The sequence below is a fragment of the Gracilinanus agilis genome, chromosome 3 (assembly GCF_016433145.1).
Source record: "Gracilinanus agilis isolate LMUSP501 chromosome 3, AgileGrace, whole genome shotgun sequence".
In the NCBI taxonomy this organism is placed as follows: domain Eukaryota; kingdom Metazoa; phylum Chordata; class Mammalia; order Didelphimorphia; family Didelphidae; genus Gracilinanus; species Gracilinanus agilis.
In genome coordinates, this window is record NC_058132.1 from 3,754,721 (window position 1) to 3,773,403 (window position 18,683).

Sequence of the window (18,683 nt, forward strand, 5' to 3'; positions counted from 1 at the left end):
CAAAGATGAAAAGGGAGACCTCACCTCTAATGAAGGGGAAATTAAGGCAATCATTAAAAACTATTTCGCCCAATTACATGGCAACAAATATAACAATTTAGGAGATATGGATGAATATTTACAAAAATATAAACTGCCTAGATTAACAGCAGAAGAAATAGAATACCTAAATAACCCCATATCAGAAAGACAAATTGAACAAGCCATCAAAGAACTCCCTAAGAAAAAATCACCAGGACCTGATGGATTCACAAGTGAATTCTATCAGACATTCAAAGAGCAACTAATCCCAATACTATACAAATTATTTGATATGATAAGCAAAGAAGGAGTCCTACCAAATTCCTCTTATGACACAAATATGGTACTGATTCCAAAGCCAGGGAGATCAAAAACAGAGAAAGAAAACCATAGACCAATCTCCCTAATGAACATAGATGTAAAAATCCTAAATAGAATACTAGCAAAGAGACTCCAGCAAGTAATTAAGAAGATCATCCACCATGATCAGGTGGGATTTATACCAGGAATGCAAGGATGGTTCAACATCAGGAAAACCATCCACATAATTGACCATATCAACAGTCTAACAAACAAAAACCACATGATTATCTCAATAGATGCTGAAAAAGCCTTTGACAAAATACAGCATCCATTCCTATTGAAAACATTGAAAAGTATAGGAATAGAAGGACCCTTCCTAAAAATAATAAACAATATATACCTAAAACCATTAACAAGCATCATATGCAATGGGGATAAATTAGAAGCCTTCCCAATAAGATCAGGAGTAAAACAAGGATGCCCATTATCACCTCTATTATTCAACATAGTACTAGAAACGCTAGCAGTTAGAATTAGAGAAGAAAAAGAAATTGAAGGTATCAAAATAGGCAATGAGGAGACTAAGCTATCACTCTTTGCAGATGATATGATGGTCTACTTAAAAAATCCTAGAGAATCAACTAAGAAGCTTGTAGAAATAATCAACAACTTTAGCAAAGTTGCAGGATACAAAATAAATGCACATAAATCATCAGCATTTCTATACATTTCCAACACATTAGAGCAGCAGGAGGTAGAAAGAGAAACACCATTTAAAATCACCCTAGACAATATAAAGTACTTAGGAATCTATCTACCAAAACAAACAGCAATTATACGAAAACAACTACAAAACACTTTCCAAACAAATACAAGTGGATCTCAACAATTGGAAAGCCATTGATTGCTCATGGGTAGGACAAGCTAACATAATAAAAATGACCATTCTACCCAAATTAATTTACCTATTTAGCGCCATACCTATCAAATTACAAAAAACTCCTTTACTGAATTAGGAAAAACTATAATAAAGTTCATTTGGAATAACAAAAGATCAAGAATATAAAGGGAAATAATGGAGAAAAATGTGAAGGAAGGGGGCCTAGGAGTACCAGATATTAAACTATACTATAAAGCAGCAGTCATCAAAACAATATGGTACTGGCTAAGAGACAGAGAGGAGGATCAATGGAATAGACTTGGGATAAATGACATCAGCAAGACAGTGTATGATAAACCCAAAGAGCCCAACTTTTGGGAAATGAATCCACTATTTGACAAAAACTGCTGGGAAATTTGGAAAACAATATGGGAGAGATTAGGTCTAGATCAACATCTCACACCCTACACCAAGATAAATTCAGAATGGGTGAATGACCTGAATATAAAGAGGGAAACTATAAATAAGTTAAGTGAACACAAAATAGTATACCTGTCAGATCTCTGGGAAAGGAAAGATTTTAAAACCAAGCAAGAGTTAGAGAAAATTACAAAATGTAAATTAAATGGTTTTGATTATATTAAGCTAAAAAGCTTTAGTACAAACAAAAACAATGTAGTCAAAATCAGAAGGGAAACAACAAATTGGGAAAAAAATCTTTATAACAAAAAACTCTGACAGGGGTCTAATTACTCAAATATACAAGGAGTTAAATCAATTGTATAAAAAATCAAGCCATTCCCCAATTGATAAATGGGCAAGAGACATGAATAGGCAATTTTTAGGTAAAGAAATCAAAAGTATTAATAAGCACATGAGAAAGTGTTCTAAATCTCTAATAATTAGAGAAATGCAAATCAAAACAACTCTGAGGTATCACCACACACCTAGCAGATTGGCTAAAATGAAAGAAGGGGAGAGTAATGAATGTTGGAGGGGATGTGGCAAAATTGGGACATTAATGCATTGCTGGTGGAGTTGTGAACTAATCCAACCATTCTGGCTGGCAATTTGGAACTATGCTCAAAGGGCTATAAAAGAATGCCTGCCCTTTGATCCAGCCACAGCATTGTTGGGTTTGTACCCCAAAGAGATTATAGATAAACAGACTTGTACGAAAATATTTATAGCTGCGCTTTTTGTGGTAGCAAAAAACTGGAAAATGAGGGTATGTCCTTCAATTGGGGAATGGCTGAACAAATTGGGGTATCTGCTGGTGATGGAATACTATTGTCTCAAAGGAATAATAAACTGGAGGAATTCCATGTGAACTGGAAAGACTTCCAGGTATTGATGCAGAGCGATAGGAGCAGAGCCAGAAGAACATTGTACACAGAGACTGATATACTGTGGTAAAATAGAACATAATGGACTTCTGTACTAGTAGCAATACAATGACCCAGGACAATTCTGAGGGATTTATGGTAAAGAACGCTGCCCACATTCAGAGGAAGGACTGCAGGAGAGGAAACATATAAGAAAAACAACTGCTTGAACATATGGTTCGGGGTGGACATGATTGGGGATGTAGACTCGAAACTACCACACCAATGCAACTACCAACAATTTGGAAATAGGTCTTGAACAAGGACACATGATAAAACCAGTGGAAATGTGCGTCAGCATGGTTGTGGGGGGTTCGGGGGGTGAAGGGGAAAGTAGGAGCATGAATCATGTAACCATGTTAAAAATTAATATTAATAAACGTTTAAAAAAAAAAGGAAAAAAATGTGGCATTTATGGCTGTCACGGCCAAAAAGGTTGCCGACCTCTGGTATAGAGAGAGGGCCAAGCTGAGTGGGGCTGCTCAGGACAGAAAGGATAGATGCCAAGGCAGTGACCAGCACTTTAGCTATGGTCAGGGGCTTAGCAAGTGTAGGGGAGGGTTTGGGGTGCCCTCCTGGCCCTCTCCCTGATACCTCTGCTCTTCCCACCTCTTCATGGTCCCCTCACCAGACACCATGTCCTTACCCTTTCTCTCCTCATCCGCTCCCATGTGTCCCACTCTCCCCCCCCCCCTCTTATTGGCAAACTAAAGTTGTCAGGGGTTAAACGGATTTGTGGGAGTTGGATGGAAGGCTGCAAGCAGTTTGATCCAATCTTTCTATTTTCTTCTATGGTGAAGAGGTAGGGAGAGACACAGGAGGATAGAGAGTAGGAGGTAGGACTAGGATAGGATATCTCTTAACTTTACACTAAAAGATCTAAGTAGAATCCCCCCAAATCTGGCTGCTTTCATTGCAGCTTCTTCTTAGCCAAAGCCAACCTACACTGATCTACTCTTACTAAGATAATAATTTCTCTGTCTAATCCTAAGCTTAGAAAAATGAATCTTTATCTTCTTAAACCTCCTTGAAGCAACCTATGAAAACCAAAAGGCTGTCTGAAACCAACTGTCAGATCAAACAGTCAAAGTCACTGGGCAGACAGACCCCGAGTGCCTGCTCCAAGCCAGAGCGAGGGGACTGAGCCCCCTCTGGCTGCTCTTTCTCACTGCAGCAGAAGAAGCTCTCAGTCACAGACTTTTACTCAAAGTCCTAGATGTTTCCCAAACTCTCAAAGTAACTGTCTCAAAAATAAGGAACATCTTCTCAGAGAAATGATCCAGCAACCTTCTCCGAAGGAAGTCAGAAAGACTGGAGGCCCAGAACTCACAGCATTCTCTTTTATGATTGGCCTCTTAAAGAGCCCTCATCAGGATTGTCTGCTTTGTTTCTTAAAGGAGACAGCATGATAGGAATAAAACTTCTGCTCTTAATGACAGAATAACCTTAATAAAACTCCTTATAACACCTCTACCCTGGAGCTCCTCTGAGCAGATGCCCAGGTCCCCTTGGCCCCGCAATCCTCAGGGAGCCGTCCCCCTCCCTCTGCACTGTCCTTCCTCCCCAGGTAGGTCCTTCCTCCCCTCCCACACCATCAGAGGTGCTCACTCTTCTTCCAGACCAATGACAGGGTTGGACTCCGTCTCCAAGAAGAGCTAACATTTAGAGAATGCTTCCTGGGTGCCAGGCCCCGTGCTGAGGGCTTTACAATGACCACCTCAGTGACCCTGGGCAAGTCATTTAACTTCTCTCTGGTTTTCCCTCTCCGTACAATGGGGTGTTAAGAGCAGCTTCGTCTCAGGGTTGAGGGGAGGATTGAGGGAGGTGATCTTTGTAAGACGCTGGGCGAGCCTTCCCTCCCTGTGGCAATGCTGGCTTTGGCAGGACTACGACTCCTTGGGGTGCCCGAGTCCCAGGAGAGACAGCAGAGAAAACACTGAGGCTGGCGTGGCTTCCTTCTTCATTCAAAGGGATATTCAGAAAAGAGTAGAGGAAGTAGCTGCCATGGGCAGGCCCTGGGCTTAGAGGTGGGGCCAGCGTTGATGCTTCCTCCTGCTATGACTGACATTATCTTGAGAGACTGATGTGGGGTCAGAAGTGTCCGTTTATTGGTTAGACCAGCGTCACCCCTGAGAAGCGGCAGCGAGATCGCTGGCCCTCTGCAATGGCCTCAGATCTTGGTCAGGCAGCTGAACAAATACTTTGGGGAGCCCATCATTCAGCCCCTCCCTTGGGCCCCCCAACATGTCTATTCACCAATTGGGGAACGTCTGATTAGCAGACGGTTCCTCGGACCCTCAGCCCTTTGCCCACAGACAGGGTGGACGAGCGAAGGACCAGCATGTCGCCCCGAAGAGCAGGAGCCATTCCTCATGCCTGCGGGCTGAGAGATGAGCTCACTGGAGACAGATCAGAGGAGCCACGAAGAAGATGGGCTCCTGGAGGGGGGAAGAATTCACCCGCACCCGGGGCCCAGCGGACTGCAGAAGACAAGCTGAGCAAGCCTTGTTGTTAGAAAAAGTGCATCCGTGATGGAAAGGGAAGCCGTTAGCCGGGACAGGCCTCGTACCAGGCATGGAAAGGGCAGACGCTCATCCCGGAGAGCCACATGAAGGACGGAGACGACGGACGAGGCTGCGAATGGCCAGCCTTTCCTTTGGTCTTTGGATCGGTTCTAAGGTGGAAGAGCTGAGAAGGTCAAGCCATGGAGTCAGTGACTTGCACAGGATGACGCAGCCCGGCAGTGTCTGAGTTTAGACTTTTCAAAGAGAGAAATGCAGATTATGAACTAGCAGATGGGAAATGATCTCCCTGTAGAAGCACTCCTGGAAGTCACTAATCCCTGGAAGGACTTCCAGCGGGATAAAGGGGACGAGAATCACAAATAGGGAAGTTATGTTCCTCAGTTGTGCATTTCTTACAAGTTTTTCCCTTTTTCACCTGGGAAGAGGCCGATCGGTCCGGGAGAAAATATATGTAATATATCAATACCACATTTAAACAAAAGTACTGCAAATCAATACTAGAAAACTACAAACTAAATTATCTCTCAGGCTCTACCTTGCCCCCATGCTGTTGACAAAGTCAACAGGGGGAGCATTAAAAGGGCTTTGGGAAAATAGGTTTCAGCCCAGATCTTGGGGGTTCCAGGCCCAGGAGGGCAGCCCCCGAATCACCCGATTGATCCAACCAGGGATAGAGTTGGCCCCTCCTTTGGGGAGCCCCCAAGATTGCCCCCAAAAGCAGAAGGAGCAGCAGGAAGTTCAGAGAGATCCCTGAAGGAGGGGAACGTGGTGGGGGGGGCCTTAGGACTGGGCCCGGACTGTCAGCTGCTGCCCCCTGCCTCAGTTTCCTTCTCTGTCAAAAGGGAAGATCCTAGCACCCCTTCCTCAGGTCCTGGGGGGGGATGGATCCATTCACTGATCAGTCAATCAATAGACACTTATTAGGCACCTGCTGTGTGCCAGGCTCTAGCCTGAGGCAGCCTTCAGTGTAAAGAAGCAGCAGCAGGGCTGGAGGGGAGATGGGGGAGGGGAGAAGGTTGCAGCCCCCAACTTTGGGAAACATTTCCTTTATAGTTCCTCCCCCAGCAGGCCTCTAAACTGAGGGGCTCTGGCCGCGGGATTCCATTTCCCAGAATGCCTGTCAGGACATCCCGCCAGTCTTCCCCCTCCCCTTGGAGGACTCCATTTCCCACAATGCCGTTTCCTGAGTTCTCCCCAGTCTTGGCTCCTCCTCACCGTGGCAGCCCCAAGGCATGCTGGGAATCTCCTGTGGGCTGTGTCAGCTCCTGGAAGTCTCACAGGTGTGCTTCTAGGATCTTTGCTGGTTGAGAGGGGGATGGGAGGGAGTCTCTGCGCAGGCGCGGCTCTGGCTCCCTGCTCTGGCTACTGAGACTTTCTCCTCCCTAACTTTTGGCTAGCGGGAAGACCCGGGTGGACCAGTTCCTGGTTAATGAGTTTGGGCGTGGGGGGGGCGTGTGCGCATGTGCGGCAAGAGAGGCGGGGCAGGAGCCCCTGCGTAAGTGCTTGTGGTGGGGGGAGGGGCTGTCTCAGAGTGTCTCCCTGTCTGTCCTCACCTTAAAGGACCACAGAAAAGGGCCAAAAACGGAAGTGCCTCTTCTGGCCGGGCGGCTCTGGACTGGGAGCCATGTCGGGGCTTTGCCCTCCCCACAGCTGAACCAGGAGGCAGCTGGGGGCGGGAGTGCAGTCATAGGCTGGGGGCGGGGCTGGTCCCGGCCCTTCCCCAGAGGGGACGTTCAGGTCAGAACATACTAGGGAGAAGCTGCCCGCTGGAGCCCAGTCAGGGAGCAGCGGGGTGCCCGTGCCCACGTGCCAGGGAAGGAGCCCCGATCTCGGGCTCTGAGGAAATGCCAGCACGCTCTCCCCGCCCCCACCTGATGCCCGACTCTCCCTCCAGCCCCCCCCATTCCCAGTAGCCCCTCCCCCCCAGCAGTCTCCCTCAATCCCCCCAGAGCAGCTTCTGAATGGACTGAAGCCAAAGATGGCTTGGGGGGGGCGGGGTTCTTCCTGGCCAGTCCAAGGCCCTCTCCAAGCCTGAGGCTCCCTGTTCCCCGCTGTGGGGGAGGGGCTCCTCTGAGGCCGGGGAAGGGCCCCGGGGTGGGGGCCCCTCTGAGCCCTCCCCCTCTCTCTTTCCTCACTGTAGGCGCACAAGCAGGAAGTCTCCCCCCACCTCGGGGCTCCACCCCCTGAAGGAACCCCGTGTGGCCCCAGCAGAGAGCCCGCAGGCACAGGGAATGGCCCCCGGGACCCCGAGGCCCCCCTCCCAGGTGAGTGCAGCCCATCCCCAGCCCTGGCCAGGCTCCCCCAGGCTGAAATCCAACAGAACTCAGCGCTGTGTCTCCGCCAGGCCTCCAGGGGGCGCCATCCCTGCTTGTCCTCAGGGGGAGCTCCAGGGTCAGCCCTGGCTGCCCCCCATCCCCCGTGTTCTGGGGTTTCCCGGCCTCAGGAGCCCCTGCCAGAAGGAGATGGCCCAGGTTGCAGCCACACAGGCCCAGGCGCTGCCCTCCCCCTCAGCGGGCATGGCCAGGGGCAAGGCAGGGGCTGCTCAGGACATCTGGGCCCTCCTTCTGTCCTCCCAGCAAAGGCAACCTCCAGGGCAGTCCCTGAGGTTCTCCCCCACATTCCCTGCTCACAGCCATTCCTCACTGGCTCCAGGAGGGCCTCAGGGGAGGTGCTGGGAGGGGGGATGACAGACGGGATGGGGCTTCCTCAGCTGGAGGAGGAAAGAGCCTGGGAGGGGCTGGCACCAGGTTGGGCAGGGAGGGGTGCCAGGGGAGGGGGCTGGGCTGGCTGAGGAGAGCTGCCCCAGGGAGGAGAGCAGGCCTGGGTGGGAGCTGGGGAGGGAGGGAGGCAGGGCCTGGCAGGAAGGTGGCGTCCAAGCGCCCTTCTTGTTCTTGGAAGGCCAGTCAGGGACAGGGCGGCCAACTGACCTGAGGGACCACCCCCACCCCCTCCCGGCCAGGTTGGTTCCTGCAGTTCATCCATGTTTGTTCCCTCCATGGAAAATATTGTGAGGATCAGAGCCATCTCTGGGCCATCCTACTGAGCTGAAGATCCAAACTTTAGTTGTGGTCAGTGGAAGCTGGAGATGGCAGGCAGCCCCCCTGCAGCAAAGGCCCCTTGAACCACTTGGTTCATGATCAGTAATACAAAGGCAGTCAAACAATCTTTCTTTTACTGTGTATAAGATCAGTTGTAGGAAATCAAACAGAGAAAATGGGTCCATCAGGTTTTCCTGTAGAAAATTAGATGTTTGTCCAGACCTGAAGGAATCCAGTGCACTCGGGAGGCAGAAACTAGAGGGGATAGTAGTGAAGGCTGGGGAGGAGGCTGAGAAACCTGGGAAAATGCAAGATTGGGAGATGGAGAGTCTTGTATAAGGGACTAGAAAGGATCCAGTGTCACTGGATTCATCGAATGTGGAAGGGAATAAAGAGAGAGAGAGGAGACGAAGAGAGAGAGAGCCTTGTTGGTGGCATCCCAAGTAGAATACCAAGCCCTGGGGAAGTTTAGATACCTGGAAGGAGTCTAGACTCAAGAGGGTCATACTGGTGGCAGAGACTTGGGGTGGAGACTGGCAGGGTCCTGAGGCCTTGTGTGCCATTGGAGGACAGCTATGATCACAGGATGTCAGAGGCAGGGCAGGTAGGGCCTTGGGGGCTACCAGGAACCACCCACAGTAGACAAGTTCCAAACAAGAAGTTGTCCTCTTTCCTTGGGACTGAGGTCTCTGCATTCTTCCCTTTAAGCCCAGATTTCTGTGCTTTTCTTTGGGACTGAAATCTTTCTCCCTATTGGTTCTAGCTGTATCTGAATGAAGACCTTTTGCTACCCCTGTTTCTGGTGGCTGCCCTTTCCACTGGGCCTTGTCTTTCCTGTCTGAACTCTTTGAATGTCTTTCAGATATGTCAGGAGCAATTCTCCCTCCCAGGCCTGGCTCCAGGGGCAGTTCTCTGCCCCTGCTACTGTTGTGGGAGAAGGAATGCTGGTCTTGGCCCAAAAAGTGGCAGCTCCAACCCATTCCTCTCAAAACATGAAAGTATCTATTGAAGGAAGTTATACTTAGTGTAGTTATGGGAATGGAAAAAGCCATTGCAGGGCCAATAGAGTATCCTCTGGATAACTGTAGAGGACAGTGGAATGGCCCCTATAGTGTTTCAGGTTTCTAGATTGTATTGAGTTTCTGGGGAATTGTGTCTTCCAATGCTTGGAAACTCAGCCTTTCCACAGACTATTCCTCTCCTGGATATTCCAGGCTGAAAAATAGGGAATGGGTTTGGAAGGGGTGAAATGGAAGAAGAGTTTCCAATACCAACTACACCCTGTGTTTTCCATGGAGCAAACTAGAAAAATAGCAGAGCCCTGCCAAGAGGCATGTTATTGTCAGATCTGGCCACTGCCTGGCCAGTTATTCCTCAGTCAGCCCCTTAACTTCTTGACCCCTGATCCTCAGGTTTCCCTAGTTACAGGGCTCTACTTAGATCCTTTACTATTTATAAATGAACTGTTTTTGAAAATAAATGTTTAATTCTGATGTTTTTGTGGAATAAATTTCCCTTTAACCTGGCTAAGGTTAGAGCTCCAGAATTGCTGTCCCCTTCATCCCAAGTTATGAAACTAAGGGGGAACCTCTTTTCTTATGTTAAGCTCAAAGGATTAAGGGCAGGACAGTGTGAAGAGTGAATCAAACTTTCTTTGTCTATCATTCAGCAACTTCTAAATTAGTCAATCAAAAACTTAAACACTGCTACTTAACACTAAGTAAGAGTGTTGCAAGTCACTTGCTAAAGTAGGTAATAACTTCAGAGGCCACTGCCCTGCCCCTGGGCAGTGCTGGGTAAATTCAAAGACTGCAATTCATTCCTGTAAAGTGGAGGAAGGGACAGGAAGTGATGTAGAAAAAAGGACTCTTAAAAAGTCCTGAACTAGGGCAGCTGGGTAGCTCAGTGGATTGAGAGCCAGGCCTAGAGACAGGAGGTCCTAGGTTCAAATCCGGCCACAGACACTTCCCAGCTGTGTGACCCTGGGCAAGTCACTTGACCCCCATTGCCTACCCTTACCACTCTTCCACCTATAAGTCAATACACAGAAGTTAAGGGTTTAAAATTAAAAAAAAAAAAAAAAGTCCTGAACTTCTTGTCCAAGGGATTTTGACTTGGCCTTGGGATTTCTTCAGTCTTGGCCTTGGGACTGATCTTGAGACTACCTTTTGTACTTCTCCCTGGATCCTGGGTCAGTGAGCTGGGTGAGTAACTGGCCCTCCTTTCCCGGGTTCTGGAGAGATTGGTTCCAGGCAGGCCTTCCTTTTCTGGAGGAGGCTGCATTGGTAGAACCCTTTCTGAAGATACCACCGGGCTTCTGGCTGAGGACTTCTGGAAAATCCATGTGGGGACAAGGGATGTGGTGAAGCCCTGTCAAAGTTGAGCCCCACACTGGAGCAGTGCTTAGGGTGACAGGCTAGATAATTCTCTACCTTCTTATATTTTCCCACTTTCACTCTTTCCACCTCTTTGTAAATAAAGCTACTAAAAGTAATTTTGACTAAAGTTATAATATCTTTAAATCGGCAACCACAATAGTACTAGAGAATTCTGATATTTCAGATAAAACCTAAATTTTAAATTCTTACAACTAACAAGCCTCAGTGAACCTTGACACATTCTGAGAGTGTACTAGGCCAGCCACAAGGCTATGGAAAGCTTGGACTGACATCTTTCTATGAACAATGACCTGCTTCTCCTATGATGTAGTAATAAGGGAGGAGTTGAGATCTCCTAAGCTCCCTTTCAGTGCTTACTTATGAATCTGATGCTAGGGGATGTCTAGGGGAGGGAATGAGTGGTGAGCTCACCAGGGAAATATATATATATATATATATAATGAGAGAGAGAGAGAATGACAAAGACAGAGATAGAGAGATAAAGACAAAAGACCTGTGCTAGAGGAGAGAACTACCGTTTTTCTTTATTTTTGATATTGGCAAGTCACCTGAACACATTAAATGACCAGTCAATTCATAAATTATTTAAAATGAAGAAATTCTGCTTCTTGATAATTCTACCAATTATACTCATAAAATCCTTCTTTTGAATTAGCTCAGTCCTCAATCCCAGTTAATAAAATGTTATATTTTAAAAAGATGAATACCCCTTCATTTCCTCATCATACTTACTCTTTTTTCTGTGTAACTAAATATAAAATGACTGAATATATTTTCTAGTAACAAATGATATCCATCATAAAGCAAAGACTGAATGTTTTGGCCATGGTACAACCTACTCACTGGTTCCCAAATTCTCAATATAGCACAAGGCTGTGCTTCTTCACTTAGCTAGAGTCAGCATTGGAACCCATATAGCTTTGTGGAATACTCTTTATGCTTTCATCTGGATAAGAGTATTTCAGCCTTTTAAGAAATGAAGTCGAGAATTCCTTTTTTTCTCCTCATTAATCACTGGTAATATTTTCCTTAGGATACACAGTACATGCTCCATTCTCAGAAACTCTTCAAAAAAATATTATCAGATCAATTCTGACAATTGTGATTAGGAGGAATTTCAGATCACCTTCTCTCTTTCTCCTCTACAGAATCTCCCACCTCACTCAGACAGCACTTCCCATCTCCATTGTTCCACAGGGGAAAACAATTTAGAGTAAGACACTCCTTCAGGTTTTACTCTTCCAAGATCATTCTTACTTCAGACAAAACATGCCTTTGTCAGTATTCCACTTGACTGAATGAGTGGTCTCCAGTGCTGGCTTTGACACTCTTCAAGGTTAGGAGTTTGGGTAAATCCTTTGTGTGCTTCAGTTTCTTCCACTCTGATGAGGGTTATACTATATGAATTCTGAAGGTTTAGTTCTAACTTTCATGACTTTTGCTGGTTCAGGGGTCAGTAACCCTCAAAGATGTGGCCGTGTACTTCACCCAGGAGGAGTGGCCCTTATTGGACCATTCTCAGAAAGAGCTGTACCTGGAGGTCATGCTGGAGAATGTGCAGAATCTACTCTCTGTGGGTAAGGACCATTTCTTCTATTATTCCTGAATCTGCCATTAAGGGAATGTCATCATTCCATGCCAGTTATACAGCATATTTAGTCTTTGTCAATTATTAAAAAGTAAAAGTGCAGGGGCAGCTGGGTAGCTCAGTGTAGTGAGAGTCAGGCCTAGAGACAGGAGGTCCTAGGTTCAAACCCGGCCTCAGCCACTTCCCAGCAGTGTGACCCTGGGCAAGTCACTTGACCCCCATTGCCCACCCTTACCAATCTTCCACCTATGAGACAATACACCGAAGTACAAGGGTTAAAAAAAAAAAGTAAAAGTGCTGATCTCTGCCCTGGGTTCTCCTCCTGCCTGCTTTTCATGAAAATAATCAAATCAATAAGAATCCAAATCATTCCCTAGTTGACAAATGGTGAAAAGTTATGAATAAGCAGTTTTCAGGTGAAGAAATCAAAGCTCTCCCTAACCATATGAAAAATTGTTCTAAATCCCTCTTAATTAGGGAATTAAATTAGAAGAACTCTGAGGTACCATCTCAGCTTTACCAGATTGGCCAGTATGGCAATAAAGGAAAATGACAAAGATTGGAATGGATGCAGCGAAACTGGCACATTTAATGCATAGCTGGTGGAGTTGTGAACTCATCCATCCATTCTGGAGGGCAATTTGGAATGACTGCCAAAGGGCTATAAAAGAATGCACCCCTTTTGATCTAGTAATACCACTACTAGGTCTCTACCCCAAAGAGATCCGGAATAAAAGGGGAAAGGAGCTACTTGTAGGAAAATATTTGTAACTGGTCTTTTGGTGGTAGCAAAGAATTTGAATTTGAAGACATCTATCAGTTGATGAATGGCTGAACAAATTGTGGTATGTGGTAGAGATTGAATACTATCGTGCTGTAAGGAATGATGACCAGGATGATTTCAGAAAGAGCTGGAAAGACTGACATGATCTGATGCAAAGTGAATTAAGCAGAACCAGGAGAACATTGTGCACAGTAACAGTAATATTGTGGAATGATCAACTGTGATAAACGTGGCTATTCTCAGTAATACAGTGATCCAGTGCAATGTTTCAGTTGTTGATTTGGGTTTTTGTTTTTAGGTTGTGGTTTTATATTCTCATTCACTTACAAAACTAAACAATATAGCCATTCACATAATTGACCATTGTTAAAAGAATATGTGGCTTGAAAGGTATGGGCTTGATTTGGTGAGGGAGAGAGAGCATACTGTTATCCACAGGCCTCTGAGTGAATGCTGATGGCAGAAAGGCTATGCCTCTCCCCACCTGACAGGCTTTGATGGATTAAGCCTGTCAGCTGTTCTCTTTTAACAGTGGCCCAGGCAGGGAACCACTGAGAAGTTTTATGTGTAGTGTTATGATTATAATAAATATAGATGGATATTAAAAGAAGTATTAATATTTTAATTAAGACCATGTTGGTAAAATATATGATGACCACATGCCTGCTAAGATCTAATTCAAATTCCTCGCCATACCTTTTCCCATTTGGCTCCCTTGTACCAAAAAAGGACGCCTCCAGTCACCTTGGGAGTCTTATACTGTTCTTTTACGTAATCATACTTCCTGTCTACCTGCATTACAAGAGGAATCATGGGAAATGTAGTTTCCAAGTCCCCTAAACATCCACAGGAAGTTTTTCATATATCTAAATATTTTAAGGCTCAAATGAACTGCAAATAACTCAATGGAACCCCAAAATTCCAAATAACACAACAGTTAACTTCTCTAGTTCCTCAGCCAGGGGTTGGAATGATTATTGATAAGGGCTATTGGTGAGCTGAGCAGATAAAGATGAGGATCTGACAGTGTGACTGCCTCCCCTTCCCAAGGGCTTTTGGTATATTCACCACTCAGGAAAGGTACTTATAACTAAACACTATATTTCATTCTAATTAAAGAGATTAGGAACAAGGGCAAGGATAGAGGATTTGGGAACCTTATTGCTAATTGCCTAAACTAAAGATCAAGCTGTGGAGATTGCTTGATTAGGTAGAGACTGCAGGTTCTTCACCCTCTCACTAACTCTGGCCTGACTTGGCCAGAGCCAAGCCAAAGATTAGGGAAGGCTATTGATGATCTTTGGTTAACAGTATCACTGTTCTCTCTCAGCTCTATTGTTGATGATTGTAATAGCTCTCTAGCTCTCTCAGTAAGACAGATGGGTTGCAGGTTCAGGTCTACCCTCCCTCTTTACCTCCCACCTCCCAAATTCTGCTCCAGACTGAGCCATCTTGTGCTGTCCCTGGTGGGTATTTATAGGGTTGGCTTCAACTGACTTTTGCCTTGGCTCATGGCACCTAGGTACATTCTGAGGTTCTCAGCTGCCAGTCTTATCACTCAAAGTGGTATCCATTTTGTCCCAGAAATTCAGTATAACACTGTATCAATAAATAATCAATAAAAAATCATATCAAAACCGTATCAATCAATAATCAAAAAAATCAATAAAACAGAAATTACATGATTATCTTAATAGAGGCAGAAAAACTGACAAACTACAACCCACATTCCTATTAAAAACAGTAGAAAATATAGGAATAGAAGGATCCTTCATCAGAATAACAAACAGTATTTATTTAAAATCATCTGTAAGTATTATCTGTAATAGGGATAATTTAGGAGTCTTCCCAGTAAGATCAGGAGGGAAGCAAGGATGCCCATTATCACCACTGTCATTTAATACTGTACTAGAAACACTAGCTGTAGCAATTAGAGAAGAGAAAGAAATTGAAGGGATTAAAGTAGACAATGAGGAAACTAAACTATCACTTTCTGCGTGTGATATGATGGTATACCTAGAAAATTTTATCTCCTATATTCAGCAAGAGGAAGCACCATGGCTGCCAGAGCAAAAAGACCCAAGAAGCTTTTGTCCAGGTGAATGAGGTGAAAGCAGATGTTTAAGGGCTGTTATCACAAAAGACTTTTATTTTTTGTAGTGAAGGTAGTGTTAGACTTGGGGGTTAGCAGAACATCACTGAAGCATGCTGTTCATTTCCCAAGAGATGGATGATGGACTCCGTATAGAGTGTTAGACACAATATATGGTAGCTCATGAAATAAGATGTACATTTAGTGTGTCCACACTCAGTGGCATAATAACTTTGCATCTGTAGAGAAAAGAAAAAAACATTCCATTTGAAAATTATTGCATGAGAGTTTAAAAAAGGTGAAGTTGTTTCTCTGCTTAGCTTATAAAATAAAAAAAAAAAAACTGGTTCTTGTATAAATTTGAAAACTCCTTTTGGGGAAATAGAATAAAAATCAGTTTACTTTCTGCAATCAGAGAAAAGAACTTCTATTTTTTTGCGTTCTCTTTCCTTCTGTGTTTATATCATTATTTGTTTTCTTCAGAGGCTGAGACTACTTTTGAAGTGAAGGAGATGATTACAAAGCTGAGTCTTTTTGTGGAAGGATGTGGCCCCCAAAGATGTATGAATGAGGGTCCCTTTGACTTCATTTTGAGAGAAATCTTTGACTCTAATATCAAGGCAAATAAAAATCCAAAGAGTGACAGTGTATTTGATGAGACTACAGAGAAATTCAACCAATATTTAATCCTCAATAAGTATATGAAATTGACCTCAGGAAATGACTGTTGTCAAGATAGTGAATATGTCAAATGCCCTCCTGAAGAAATAGGACTCATTCAGTCACCTGAGAAATGTCATAAAATGTCTATGTATCAAGATGACCTAGAGGGAAGGGCTTTTCACTATATTTCAGACCTCATTAGACATCCAAAAAGGAAATGTGTAAAGATGGTTTCTATGAATAATAAAGGTGGGAAACCTTCCAGTCAGAACTCTGAGCTTGCTGCATATCAAATAATGCACTGTAGAGAGACCCCATATGAATGTAAACAGCATGGAAAGGTTTTCCCAGATAGAAGCTCTCTTGCTAAACATCAGAGAATCCACAGTGGACAGAAACCTTATGAATGTATACAGTGTGGAAAGGCTTTCACAAAGAGGGGCCATCTTGCTACACATCAGAGAATCCACACTGGAGAGAAACCTTATGAATGTAAACACTGTGGAAAGGCTTTCCCAGATAGCAGCTCTCTTGCTAGACATCAGAGAATTCACACAGGAGAGAAACCATATAAATGTAAACACTGTGGAAAGTCTTTCACTCAGAGGAGCTCTCTTGTTACACATCAGAGAATCCACACTGGAGAGAAACCTTATGAATGTAAACACTGTGGAAAGGCTTTCACAAATGGCAGCTCTCTTGCTAAACATCAGAGAAGCCACAGTGGAGAGAAACCTTATGAATGTGAACAGTGTGGAAAGGCTTTCACGGAGAAATGTTCTCTTTCTGTTCATCAGAGAATACACAGTGGAGAGAAACCTTATGAATGTAAACACTGTGGAAAGGCTTTCACAAAGAGGGGCCATCTTGCCAGTCATCAGAGAATGCACACTGGAGAGAAACCTTATGAATGTAAACATTGTGGAAAGACTTTTACATGGAAGGTCTCTTTTACTGAACATCAAAGAATACATACAGGAGAGAAACCTTATGAATGTAAACACTGTGGAAAGGCTTTCACAAGGAGGCATCTTGCCAGTCATCAGAGAATACACACTGGAGAGAAACCTTACAAATGTAAACACTGTGGAAAGGCTTTCACTCAGAGGACCCACCTTGCTACACATCAAAGAATCCACACTGGAGAGAAACGTTATGAATGTAAACACTGTGGAAAAGCTTTCCCAGATAGCAGCTCTCTTGCTAGACATCAGAGAATTCACACAGGAGAGAAACCTTATGAATGTAAACAGTGTGGAAAGGCTTTCACAGAGAGGGGCTCTCTTGCTAAACATCAGAGAATTCACACAGGAGAGAAACCTTATGAATGTAAACACTGTGGAAAGGCTTTCACAGAGAGGGGTTCTCTTGCTGTACATCAGAGAATCCACAGTGGAGAGAAACCTTATGAGTGTAAACAATGTGGAAAGGCTTTCACATATAGTAGCTCTCTTGCTACACATCAGAGAATCCACAGTGGAGAGAAACCTTATGAATGTAAACACTGTGGAAAGGCTTTCACAAATAGCAGCTCTCTTGCTAAACATCAGAGAAGCCACAGTGGAGAGAAACCTTATGAATGTAAACACTGTGGAAAGTCTTTCACAGAGAGGAGTTCTCTTTCTGTACATCAGAGAATCCACAGTGGAGAGAAACCTTATGAGTGTAAACAATGTGGAAAGACTTTCACACAGAGAGGCTCTCTTGCCATTCATCAAAGAAGCCACAATGGAGAGAAGCCTTATGAATGTAAACAATGTGGAAAGGCTTTCACAACTAGAAACAATGTTGCCAAACATCAGGGAATCCACAATGGAGAGAAACCTTATGTATCTAAGCAATGTGGAAAAGCTTTCACATGGTGGGAGTCTCTTACCCGACATCAGAGCATCCACACTGGATAGAAACTTTGTGAATATCATTAATTTTGATAGGCTTTCATATAAAATACCACAGTTTTTCCATATCAGAAAATCTTCACTGGAGAGAAGCCTCATTAGTGAGACCAAGCTTATATTTGCCACTTTTAGATCATTTAACATAAGAGGATCCACATTAGAGAGAAATGTTAGGAATATTATAAATGTGGTAAGTCCTTCAGGCAACAATCTTCTCTTATTCCCAAGCAAGAATTCCTTTGGGATAGAAATCTTATTACTGTCATGGATGAAGAAAGACATTGAAATGGAGAGTCCTGAGCTTGTTGAGTATGAGAAAATGTTTTCTGAACAGACCAGTTCCCAGTGGATTCCCTGGGGGAAGACTTTCAGCCAGGATCCTAGCTTTTACTTTATATCAGAGTATTTATAGTGCAGAAAATATCTAACCATTGTGGTCAAGTTGTATGTATTTTGCTCAGGAGGGTAATCACTATTATTCAGGGAAATGCAAATTATAATAAGGTTGAGGGATCACCCCATATCTTTTAGATTTGGCATTATGACAGAAAAGGAAAGTGACAAAGTTGGAGGAGATGTGAGAAAACTGAGATACTAATGAACTGTTGAGGGATTTGTGAACTGATTCAGCAATTCTGGAGAGAGCAATTTGGAACTATATCCAAAGGTTATTAAAAAAAAAAAAGGAAAGGTATGTATAGGTATTGGAAAAAAAAACACTTAAACCTGCTCTTTTTGGGGTAACTTCATATAGGATTACATGAATTTCTCACTCCATAGACTTACATTCTGTCAAAGAATTAGTACTATGTGTTTGTTCCAAGACAGAAGAATGATAAGGCTGGGCAATGGGGGTTAAAGTCCTTACCCAAATTCACAAAACAAGGAAGTGTCTGAGGTCAGTGTTTGAACCTTGGAGCTCCCATCTCTAAGCTTGGCACCTGTATTCATTGAGTATCCATTGAACCATCTAACCATCTAGGTGCCCCTACTTCACTAATTTCATTATTTCTATTAAGTTTGCTTATTGCCTGCAGTCCCACATTTGGGAAGCATTGTAGATAAATTAATAGGTAGGGGTTAATGTTTAAGATTAGGTATTATTAG

General features: G+C 44.2%; 1 protein-coding gene across 1 annotated transcript; it reads left to right on the top strand.

Moving 5' to 3' along the window:
* Positions 1 to 6,287: 6,287 nt before the first annotated feature.
* LOC123239372 (zinc finger protein 260-like) lies at positions 6,288 to 18,189 on the top strand. Its single transcript, XM_044666644.1, has 7 exons — positions 6,288 to 6,394; positions 6,512 to 6,622; positions 7,255 to 7,378; positions 7,493 to 7,645; positions 12,002 to 12,128; positions 15,089 to 15,093; positions 16,158 to 18,189. Exons 1-7 carry the CDS (start codon positions 6,288 to 6,290, stop codon positions 17,580 to 17,582), a joined length of 2,052 nt encoding a protein of 683 aa, XP_044522579.1. The 3' UTR covers positions 17,583 to 18,189.
* The last annotated feature ends 494 nt before the right edge of the window (positions 18,190 to 18,683 follow it).